Consider the following 12,251-nt stretch of genomic DNA (forward strand, 5'->3'; position numbering starts at 1 on the left):
CTTACTCCTTAAGGTGTTGAGAAATATAATCATACTTTGATAGAAAATAAAAGTATTGCAATAGTGTGTATATGACTATTAGTAAAGGCAAGAGGGACAATTGTTTTTTCCTGAACCCTAGCTTTGCCTCAGACCTGTACAGAGCCATATATACTTGTCTTTATGCTGTACCTATAATGTTATGTTCAAACTATCTTCTGCCAATTACACAAGCACACACCCTCATGTCTCTCTCTCTCCATCTCTCTCAGTAGTCTCGTCTGGAGTTTCTGTCTGCAGTACTGATGGCATGTCCATTCGAGGAGGGGAGTACAGTCTCTCAAATGGATCAAATGTGGGCAGTGAGCTGTTGTACCACTGTCCTGATGGTTATTACCCTTACCCCAAACGTATGCACAGATGTCTGGGCCATAATCGCTGGTCCCCAAGCCCCAGTCGACGAGGCAGTGAGTGCAGGGGTGAGTATGGTGAATTGATGTTCAATTTGGATAACTTCATTCTGTACCCCTGAGGGTCTTTGACAACCATCCCCAAAAGGTCCACCACCCTTGCCCAATCTGCCTTCTCATTCAAAGCAACAAAAAATGGAATGGCCTTCTCTCCTCTCTGAAAGCGTGTAGTAGTTTCCAAGCCTTTCTTGTCTGAGGCCAAAAATTATCAAGTCCAATCAGACATACTCACATTGATTTAAACCTAAAAGTTCACTGACTTGTTTTTATGCAACAGAAGACACATTAAAACCAGACGACTCACTGGACAGACGTTTTACATTTTCAAATCAAATGTTTGTACCTCCAATAAGTATGTTATGCTCGGTTTACAAATGCAACAATGGTATGGTTAATTAAGACAGAAATAAAAGTAGGGAGGTTGGTCATGGAGGATGGTTGGGCGTGTACTGCGAACATCTAGCAATCCAAAGGTTGCATGTTCGAGTCTCGTTGGGGACAACTAACAATTTAGCTAACCCTTCCCCTAACCCAGGTTTTCCTAACTCGGTCATGAGGACCTCAATGGTTGCACATTTTATGATCACGTTTTCATTGTTTTAATCAGCTGTGTAGTGCTAGGGCAAAAACCAAAATGTGCACCCCTTGGGGTCCCCAGGACCAAGTTTGGGGAACGCTGCTCTAACCCTTATTCTAACCTTAACCCAATTCACATAACCTGCTATGTAAAACCTCCTTACCTTTGTTGTAAGTTCTCCTTAACCTTAAATTCTCCTTGTAATTCTCATTTATGACTCCACAAGCAGCCTGGTCTCAGAGAAAGACGTAAAATATTATACGTCCTCCAAGACTCCTCCAAGATGTATGATAGGTGAGGTCATCCAAGTAAAGGCCCTTTCTCACCAAGTCCATTATTTTCGTCAACTCAATATTAGGAAGGTGTTCCTAATGTTTTGTGTATGTGTATATTAGCTTATAGGCCTGCTAAAGTGAATCTTTGGCGACCACCTGTGCTATAGGCAACCCTAAAAGACAGACAAAAAAGTATTCGCTGGAGTTTACCCTTATCAATAAGTGGTTGCACTGATTTAGATAAAGCACCCAACCAAATGTAAATGTTGCGTCAAAATAACCACCCATTTCTTCACTAAAATGTAATAACGGCTGATCATTAGCCTATGGACAAGTTGCATGCCTGTATTTCAGTTTTTTTAAATGGTTGTCAATTAATCTTCATATAGCCTATATCACGGCTTTGATGGATCCTTTTAGGTGGGTGGGTTTGTGTACGATTTCGCAAGTTTTCTATGTCCATTCAGAAAGTTTCCTAAAATAGGCCTAGCTTGTCTAGACTTCATCTCTTTAATCAGATCGAAAGAAAATTATAGGCAGCAGCAAGTGTAATGATGGTCAGCATATATGTTCGAGGAATGACGACTGGTGGCAGTTTTGCATTTCCTCTCTTATTAAATGGGGTGCAACTGAATGAAAACGTGATTCATCCTACAGTATAGAATGAATCAGATCTTTTTTTTTACAGTAGTGTATGATTTTTCTCTCATTACTGCGTCCTCTCTAGCCAATTTGAACAATGAGAATGAACGCAGCAGCATTGGTGACATTCTGCGAATTTGTCTGAAAGTGGAGTGAAAAACTCCTAGGACTTGGTGTGAATGGTTTAGTGCATCAAAATCGGAATCTGTATTCATTCAGAATTTCAAAGAAAAGATCTCAGCGCAGTTGTGAATAAAGGCCTTAAGACTTATGACACTAATTCGTACGATATTGTACGACCGCTATTCCATTTGTAATGTAACGTTATATATCATACTATACAGAGGGAATAACATTTACGTACCAAATCCTACAAATCCTTAGAATTGATTAAAACACAGTGCAATTTCAAAAGGTGCAATAACTGGGATATGTGTGTTGGTCAATTTCCTCAACAAATGACCAGGTCTATATATAGTTATCAAACATACATTAGTAATGGAAAGGAAACTGACTCTTTGTTTAAGTATTAAAAAAAAGACTCCTTTAGTAATACAATTTGTAGGCAGAAGTTGGTACAGACTACAGTATAACAGTATATGATAGTTTCTCCCCCAAGTTCTGCAAAATGTCTAAGACATCCTGTAACTCATATTGCCTCCCCAATCCCCTTACGTAACTTTCCCTAGCAACAACATTTTAATAAATCTAACCTCCCCCTGACAGCAGGAACCATCTTATCAGCAAGTAAAAACTCAGAAAATGGGTTTGACTGAAACTTGACCTTTCATCACAAGTATAGAGTCATAACAATGTGAACGAGTGTAAGCATCTTCTGACAGGTGGCTGGTTTCATCAGGCTGTGGCAGCCTTGTGTTCTCAGAAAACCAGCTAGCCACGGTAGGATCCAGACAGGAGGAGTCTGAATGTAGACGCCTTCTGATAGTGTCTGAAGGTCAAAACACTCAAAACAGGTTTTAACACACACACAGAGGTCTCCTGAAGAGGAGACCTTACAGTTTATCATAACATCATTTATTAACCCTTTAAAATGTATAAGGCATTGGTTTAACCTTCTTCATGTGCAATATTTAGATTTTACTTTGTGTTATACCACTCATATTATCAGGTCCAATAGCAATGATTGCAATGACTTTTATTTGCAATGTCTTGACTTCTGTATTGAAACTTGTCTCTATGTCCAGAAATCTGTTTTTCTTTATGTCTGGTGTATTCGGGAAATATTCAGACCCCTTGACTTTATCCACGTTGTGTTAGGTTACAGCCTTATTCCTAAATTGATTACATTGTTTTTCCCCCCTCATAAATCTACACACAATACCCCGTAATGACAAAGCAAAAACAGGTTGGCTGTGTGCTTAGGTTGTTGTCCTGTTGGAAGGAGAACCTTCACCCCAGTCTGAGATCCTGAGCGCTCTGGAGCAGATTTTCATCAAGGATCTCTCTGTACTTTGCTAGACTTGACTAGTCTCCCAGTCCCTGCCGCTGAAAAACATCCCCACAGCATGATGCTGCCACCACCCTGCTTCACCGTAGGTATGGTGCCATGTTTCCTCCAGAAGTGATGCTTGGTATTCAGGCCAAATAGTTCAATCTTGGCTTCATCAGACCAGATAATATTGTTTCTCATGGTCCGAGAGTCCTTTGGGTGCATTTTGGCACACTCCAAGCGGGCTGTCATGGGCCTTTTACTGAGGAGTGGCTTCTGTCTGGAGTGCTGCAGAGATTGTTGTCCTTCTGGAAGGTTCTCCCATCTCCACGGAGGAACTCTGACAATCAGGTTCTTGGTCACCTCCCTGACCAAGGCCCTTCTTGCTCAGTTTGGCTGGGTGGCTAGAGTCTTGGTGGTTCCAAACTTCTTCCATTTAAGAATGATTGAGGCCGCTGTGTTCTTGGGGACCTTCAATGCTGTAGACATTTTTTGGTATCCTTTCCCAGATCTGTGCCTCGACACAATCCTGTCTCTGAGCTCTACAGACAATTCCTTCAATCTCATGGCTTGGTTTTTGCTCTGACATTCACTGTCAAATGTTGGACCTTTATATAGACAGGTGTGTGCTTTTCGAAATCATGTCCAATCAATTGAATTTACCACAGTTGGACTCCAATCAAGTTGTGGAAGAATCTCAAGGATGACGAATGGAAACCGGATGCACCTGAGCTCAATTTCGAGTCTCATAGCAAAGGGTCTGAATACTTATGTCAATAAGAAAATGCTGAAAACCTGTTTTCGCTTTGTCATTATGGGGTATTGAGGATTTGTTTTATTTAATCCATTTGAGAATAAGGCTGTAACGTAACAAAATTTGGGAAAAGGGAAGGGGTCTGAATACTTCCGAAAGCACTGTATTTTGTCTGTTTGTATATAATGTTTTCATGTTTATATGTTCACCTGCCCAGAGAATGATGGAAATGAGCTGTTAGCTAAATCTGGTGCAAAGCATAATTTATCTGCCTTTATTTTGTACTTATTTTTGTTGTTGTACATTGTCCCTGTCCAAATAAACAAATAAATAATACAAAAATATATCACAGCTGCCCATGTGCCTTAAAGTTGATTATGTGGTTGTTACTGACAAGAAGCACATGGCTGAGCTTTTTATTCACCACTTCATTTAGTCAGGATTTCTATTGGACTCCATGCCTCCTTGCCCGTCCAACATTTCCTAATCTCCCACCCCTTCTAATGTGACTAGCCCCGATGCTCCTCCCTCTTTTTCCCCTGCCCCGCTACAAAGTTTCTCCCTGCAGGCGATCACTGAGTCCAAGGTGCTAAAGGAGCTCCTTAAACTTGACTCCCAAAAAACATCTTGGCCAGATGGTTTAAACCCTTCCTTCTTTACAGTTGCTGCCCATATAGCCAGCATATAGCCATATGCCCATATAGCCAGCACATAGCCAGCACATAGCCAGCAGCATACCACCCTGCATACCACCCTGCATACCACTGCTGGCTTGCTTCTGAAGCTAAGCAGGGTTGGTCCTGGTCAGTCCCTGGATGGGAGACCAGGTGCTGCTGGAAGTGGTGTTGGAGGGCCAGTAGGAGGCACTCTTTCCTCTGGTCTAAACAAAGATCCCAATGCCCCAGGGCAGTGATTGGGGACACTGCTCTGTGTAGGGTGCCGTCTTTCGGATGGGACGTTAAACGGGTGTCCTGACTCTCTGAGGTCATTAAAGATCCCATGGCACTTATCGTAAGAGTAGGGGTGTTAACCCCGGTGTCCTGGCTAAATTCCCAATCTGGCCCTCAACCATCACGGTCACCTAATAATCCCCAGTTTACAATTGGCTCATTCATCCCCCTCCTCTCCCCTGTAACTATTCCCCAGGTCGTTGCTGCAAATGAGAACGTGTTCTCAGTCAACTTACCTGGTAAAATAACGGTAAAAAAAAAAAAATAAAAAAAAAAAATAAAAAAAATATAATCGCCAAGCCTATCTCTGACCTTTTTTTACCTGCCTCTCCTCTCTAAGGAGGTTTCCATTGCTTGGAAGGCAGCCACGGTTCGTCCTTTATTTAAAGGGATAGATAAAGCTGATCCTAACTGTTATAGGCCTATTTCTATTTTGCCCTGTTTATCAAAAGTGTTTCAAAAACTTCTCAATAATCAACTGACTGAATTTCTTGATGTCTATAGTATTCTCTTTGGTATGCAATCTGGTTTCCCTTCAGGTTATGGATGTGTCACTGCAACCTTAAAGGTCCTCAATGATGCCACCATTGCCCTTGATTCTAAGCAATGTTCTGCTGCTATTTTTATTGACTTGGCCAAAGCGTTTGATACGGTAGACCATTCCATTCTTGTGGGCCGGCTAAGTAGTATTGGTGTCTCTGAGGGGTCTTTGGGCTGGTTTGTTAACTACCTCTCTCAAAGAGTGCAGTGTATAAAGTCAACATCTGCTATCTCACATCAACAACATAGCTCAGGCAGTAGGAAGATCTCTCATCCATTTATATGCAGATGATAGTCTTATACTCAGCTGGCCCATCCCCATATTTTGTGTTAAATGCTTTACAACAAAGCTTTCTTAGTGTCCAACAAGCTTTCTCTGCCCTTAACCTTGTTCTGAACACATCCAAAACAAAGGTCATGTGGTTTGGTAAGAGGACTGCCTCTCTCCCCACATGTGTGATTACTACCTCCTGAGGGTTTAGAGCTTGAGGTAGTCACCTCATACAAGTACTTGGGTGTATGGCTAGACGGTACACGGTCCTTCTCTCAGCACATATCAAAGCTGCAGGCTAATGTTAAATCTAGACTTGGTTTCCTCTATCGTACTCACTCCTCTTTCACCCCAGCTACCAAACTAACCCTGATTCAGATGACCATCCTACCCATGCTAGATTACGGAGACGTAATTTATAGATTGGCAGGTAAGGGTGCTCTCGAGCAGCTAGATGTTCTTTACCATTCGGCCATCAGATTTGCCACCAATGCTCCTTATAGGACACATCACTGCACTCTATACTCTTCTGTAAACTGGTCATCTCTGTATACCCGTCGCAAGGCCCACTGTTTGATGCCTATTTATAAAACCCTCTTAGGCCTCACTCCCCCCTATCTGAGATATCTACTGCAGCCCTCATCCTCCACAAACAACACCCGTTCTGCCAGTAAAGGTCCCCAAAGCACACACATCCCTGGGTTGCTCCTCTTTTCAGTTCGCTGCTGCTAGCGACTGGAACGAGCTGCAACAACACTCAAACTGGACAGTTTTATCTCAATATCTTAATTCAAAGACTCAATCATGGACACTTACTGACGGTTGTGGCTGCCTTGCGTGATATATTGTTGTCTCTACCTTCTTGCCCTTTGTGCTGTTGTCTGTGCCCAATAATGTTTGTACCCTGTTTTGTGTTGCTGCCATGTTGTGTTGCTACCATACTGTGTTGTCATGTGTTGCTGCCATTGTTGTCTTAGGTCTCTCTTTATGTAGTGTTGTCTCTCTTGTCGTGATGTGTGTTTTGTCCTATATTTTTATTTATTTTATTTTTAATCCCAGCCCCCGTCCCCGCAGGGGGCCTTTTGGTAGGCCATCATTGTAAATCAGAATTTGTTCTTAACTGACTTGCCTAGTTAAATAAATAAAAAAAGAATATTCACTAATATTCTCCCTCTATCTCGCTCCCAACAGTCATGACATGCCCTTATCCCAGTGAGCTGAGAAATGGTGAGGTGTCTCCTGGTCTATTGCGGTATGTTGTTGGGGACCAGACCACTTATGAATGCCATGACGGTTACGTTTTCGCCGGCTCCGCCTCCAGAGTCTGCCAGAGTAATGGGAAGTGGAGTGGTGACACGCCTATCTGTGATCATGGCTGTAAGTGAAAAGATCTCTTTGGTCCAAACTCTTACAAATCCCTTTACCAACCCCCAGAGATCCTGAAAGGCCCTGTGCAGTCAAAAACATTTTCCTGTCTTTTATGTATATTTCCACACTATTATGTTGGAATAACACTGTGAAAATGATGATTATGCCCTTTTAGTGTAATTGTTGATTGACAAAACCACCTGATATTTCTGCCTGTTTTGGTGGGATGGAGTTTTGGCCTTCCATGGTGACATCACCATGTGGTAAATTACTTAATAGACCAATAAGAAAGAGAGTTCCAAACCTCTCTGCCAATAACAACAAATGTTTTGTTTCCCCCTCCCCACTCAGGCCACTCCCAGACAGTCCTAGCAAAATTCTTGCTTGAGAAATTGGTCTTTGCTAAGAAGCTATTTTTGTTTCTTTTTGACCATTTCAATTGAAAACAATCACAGTAAGGTACTTAATTGTTACAGAGAAATGACTTGTAATGAGATAAAAATGGCTGCATCGGGCCTTTAAGGGTTGATTAGGTCATGAGGACTGTAAGACATAGGGGACGTCTGCATCTCAGATGTAGAGCTGACTGTGTTCCAAATGGCACAGAGCATTAGTCTATTGGAATAACGTGTTTTCTAAAGGTAAAGTTTTTGTATATAAAGGTAATTCCTCCGGTCCATTGTTTCCTTATCTTACTCCACCTTATCCCACACCCTAGCTGGACATTGCCGTGACCCTGGCGTTCCCCCGGGGGCCAAGCGCAATGGAAATATGCTTGATATAGGTGACCGGGTGACCTATGAATGTTCTTTAGGACTGATGCTGCTGGGATCGAAGGAGCGGATATGCCTGGAGGGTGGAGACTGGTCAGGAACTGAGCCTGTCTGTTACAGTGAGGAACCATAAACCCATCCCTCACATTGTCAATAAATCCATGTAACACATAATACACAGATGCAGTTAGAAGCAGTTAAACTAGATACGTACAGTTTGAACATTTACATTTTACAGGTAAAAACTACTATGACACCCCAGAGGAGGTGTCCAAGTACTTCTCTACATCCCTCGAGAATCGTCTGGCCATATCTGTCCTGGATGACAATAGTGAGTTGCCAAGACCCATATGTAGTGAATGACATTGTTCCTCTTTTTGTTTTGTTTTATACACCCCGTGCTACATTTTCTTTGCTTTGAAATCTGAACCATGCGAATTGAATATTGTCTTACAGCTGATGGGCAGCAAATACAAAGGTCCATCCAGATGAGGCAGGGAGGCAAGCTCCACATCTACATTGCTCTGGATAATTCAGGGAGCATAAGCAGAGATCATTTTACTGTGGCCAAAAACTGCGTTACAGCACTCATCAACCAGGTACAGTATTACTAGTATTAAGACAAACAGACAGCTCAGATCTGTTGTACAATCTTTACAATACATTTAGGGCCCTATTCAGACTTGAGGAAAGTTTACTTAACATGGATTTAAGTAATACGATGTTGACTTGAGTCCATGTTTTATTGACTCATGTCCATGTTAAGTCTACTTATCTCAAGTCTGATTAAGGCCCTTAGTAATATATAATAATATATGCCATTTAGCAGACGCTTTTATCCAAAGCGACTTAGTCATGCGTGCAATACTTTACTTTCAAGTAACACAATTGCAGTACAAATGATCAGTTATTTGTTTTGATATCAAGAAACTTTTGTTTTGTTATGCTTTGGTTGTGTTTCTTTTCTCTCACACTTCCTCCTCTCCATTTTTGACTGGGCAGATATCTTTTTTTGAAGTCATCCCAAGGTACGGAATTCTGAGCTTTGCTTCTGAGGTCAATGAGATTGTTGATATCTTCTCTCCTTCCTCACACTCAGACATGGTTTTACAGAACTTAAGTAATGTCACCTATGGTAAGAACACGGTTTTTATTATTTGACCATCACAATCTACAGTATGTAAATAAATGATGTATTATTGTTAGTTTTTTTCCCTTTTATGTCTGACTGGCAAACATGTTGGTGGCAATGCATAGTTCTCAGAGTAAGATTTCCTCCTTCAACAGGTAAATTAAATGGTACTGGAAGTAACCTCTCAAAGGTATTTAAAAAAATCCTTGAAAAGATGGCTGTCTTTAAGGAACGAAATGAGCTTGAAGACACACAGCAGGCCATTATTATGTTTACAGATGGTAATGTTGTTGTGTGTGTGTGTATTTGGTTTTACTATCCTTGTGGGGAACATAAGTCCTCACAGTTAGTGTGGACATTTCCCGGTCCCCACAAGGGAAAAGGATATTTTAGGTTTAGGTGTTAGGTTTAGGGTTACAATTAGGGTTAGGTGTTAGGTGTTTGGGGTTAGGTTTAGGGTTAAGGAAAATAGGATTTTGAATGGGAATCAATTGTTTGGTCCCCACAAGGAAAGTAAAACAAATGTGTGTGTGCGTGTGCGTGCACCAGTCAATGTTTGGACACACCTACACATTCAAGGCTTTTTATTTTTTTCCTACATCATAGAATAATAGTGAAGACATCAAAACTATGAAATAACACATATGGAATCATGTAGTAACCAATCAAGTGTTAAACAAATCAAAATATATTTTATATTTTTCAAAGTAGCCACCCTTTGCCTTGATGACAGCTTTGCACACTCTTGGCTTTCTTTCAACCAGCTTCATGATGTAGTCACCTGGAATGCATTTCTATTAACAGGTGTGCCTTGTTAAAAGTTAATTTGTGGAAATTATTTCCTTCTTAATGTGTTTGAGCCAATCAGTTGTGTTGTGACAAGGTAAGGGTGGTATACAGAAGATAGCCCTATTTGGTAAAATACCAAGTCCATATTATGGCAAGAACAGCTCAAATAAGCAAGAGAAACAAGAGTCCATCATTACTTTAAGACATGAAAGTCACTCAATACGGAAAATTTCAAGGACTTTGAAAGTTTCTTCAAGTGCAGTCGCAAAAACGCTATGATGAAACTGGCTCTCATGAGGACCGCCATAGGAAAGGAAGACCCAGAGTTACCTCTGCTGCGGAGGATAAGTTCATTAGGGTTTCCAGCCTCAGAAATTGCAGCCCAAATAAATGCTTCACAGAGTTCAAGTAACAGACACATCTCAACATCAACTGTTCAGAGGACACTGTGTGAATCAGGCCTTCATGCTCGAATTGCTGCAAAGAAACCACTACTAAAGGACACCATTAAGAAGAGACTTATCATTTGTTTTTTCAACAATGACCAAACACACCTACAGGTGTAATTGCTGTAAGGGCTATTTGACCAAGAAGGAGAGTGATGGAGTGCTATATCAGATGACTTGGCCTCCAATCACATGACCTCAACCCAATTGAGATGGTTTGGGATGAGTTGGACCGCAGAGTGAAGGAAAAGCAACCAACAAGTGCTCAGCATATGTGGGAACTCATTCCTGGAAAAGCATTCCAGGTGAAGCTGGTTGAGAGAATGCCAAGAGTGTGCAAAGCTGCCATCAAGGCAAATGGGGGCTGCTTTGAAGAATCTCAAATCTATTTTTATTTAACACTTTATGATTACTACATAATTCCATATGTGTTTCATAGTTTTGATGTCTTCACTATTATTTTACAATGTAGAAAATAGAAAAAATAAAGATAAACCCTTGAATGAGTAGGTGTGTCCAAATTTTTGACTGGTACTGCATGTGTGAATGTACAGTGGGGAGAACAAGTATTTGATACACTGCCGATTTTGCAGGTTTTCCTACTTACAAAGCATGTAGAGGTCTGTAATTTTTATCATAGGTACACTTCAACTGTGAGAGCCGGAATCTAAAACAAAAATCCAGAAAATCCCATTGTATGATTTTTAAGTAATTAATTTGCATTTTATTGCATGGCATAAGTTTTTGATACATCAGAAACCTTAATATTTGGTACAGAAACCTTTGTTTGCAATTTCAGAGATCATACGTTTCCTGTAGTTCTTGACCAGGTTTGCACACACTGCAGGAGGTTGTTGGCCACGGTCTCACGATACATGGCCCCATCCATCCTCCCCTCAATACGGTGCAGTCGTCCTGTCCCCTTTGCAGAAAAGCATCCCCAAAAAAGGATGTTTCCACCTCCATGCTTCACGGTTGGGATGGTGTTCTTGGGGTTGTACTCATCCTTCTTCTTCCTCCAAACACGGCGAATGGAGTTTAGACCAAAAAGCTCTATTTTTGCTTCATCAGACCACATGACCTTCTCCCATTCCTCATGGCAAACTTCAGATGGGCCTGGACATGCGCTGGCTTGAGCAGGGGGACCTTGCGTGCGCTGCAGGATTTTAATCCATGACGGCGTAGTGTGTTACTAATGGTTTTCTTTGAGACTGTGGTCCCAGCTCTCTTCAGGTCATTGACCAGGTCCTGCCGTGTAGTTCTGGGCTGATCCCTCACCTTCCTCATGATCATTGATGCCCCACGAGGTGAGATCTTGCATGGAGCCCCAGACCGAGGGTGATTGACCGTCATCTTGAACTTCTTCCATTTTCTAATAATTGCGTCAACAGTTGTTGCCTTCTCACCAAGCTGCTTGCCTATTGTCCTGTAGGCCATCCCAGCCTTGTGCAGGTCTACAATTTCATCCCTGATGTCCTTACACAGCTCGTTACCTGTATAAAAGACACCTGTCCACACACTCAATCAAACAAACAGACTCCAACCTCTCCACAATGGCCAAGACTCTGGTCTTGGCCATTGTGGAGAGGTTGGAGTCTGTTTGTTTGATTGAGTGTGTGGACAGGTGTCTTTTATACAGGTAACGAGTTCAAACAGGTGCAGTTAATACAGGTAATGAGTGGAGAACAGGAGGGCTTCTTAAAGAAAAACTAACAGGTCTGTGAGAGCCGGAATTCTTACTGGTTGGTAGGTGATCAAATAATTATGTCATGCAATAAAATGCAAATTAATTACTTAAAAATGTGATTTTCTGGATTTTTGTTTTAGATTCCGTC

The 12,251-nt window shown here is 41.5% G+C and overlaps 1 protein-coding gene across 2 annotated transcripts in view; it reads left to right on the forward strand.

The window, feature by feature from the left end:
* The window catches only part of LOC139550444 (complement factor B-like), a 37,724-nt gene that overhangs the window by 207 nt on the left and 25,266 nt on the right, over window positions 1-12,251 (forward strand). Inside the window, exons 2-8 of one of the 2 annotated variants that reach the window (XM_071361348.1) lie at window positions 255-458; window positions 7,100-7,285; window positions 7,995-8,168; window positions 8,288-8,380; window positions 8,506-8,648; window positions 9,052-9,184; window positions 9,337-9,462. In XM_071361348.1, coding sequence (XP_071217449.1) covers window positions 255-458; window positions 7,100-7,285; window positions 7,995-8,168; window positions 8,288-8,380; window positions 8,506-8,648; window positions 9,052-9,184; window positions 9,337-9,462 — 1,059 coding nt within the window. Of the gene's footprint in view, window positions 1-251; window positions 459-7,099; window positions 7,286-7,994; window positions 8,169-8,287; window positions 8,381-8,505; window positions 8,649-9,051; window positions 9,185-9,336; window positions 9,463-12,251 lie in introns of both variants that reach the window. The other variant, XM_071361349.1, reaches the window with a different exon arrangement.

Source organism: Salvelinus alpinus, chromosome 23, assembly GCF_045679555.1.
Source record: "Salvelinus alpinus chromosome 23, SLU_Salpinus.1, whole genome shotgun sequence".
Lineage (NCBI taxonomy): Eukaryota > Metazoa > Chordata > Actinopteri > Salmoniformes > Salmonidae > Salvelinus > Salvelinus alpinus.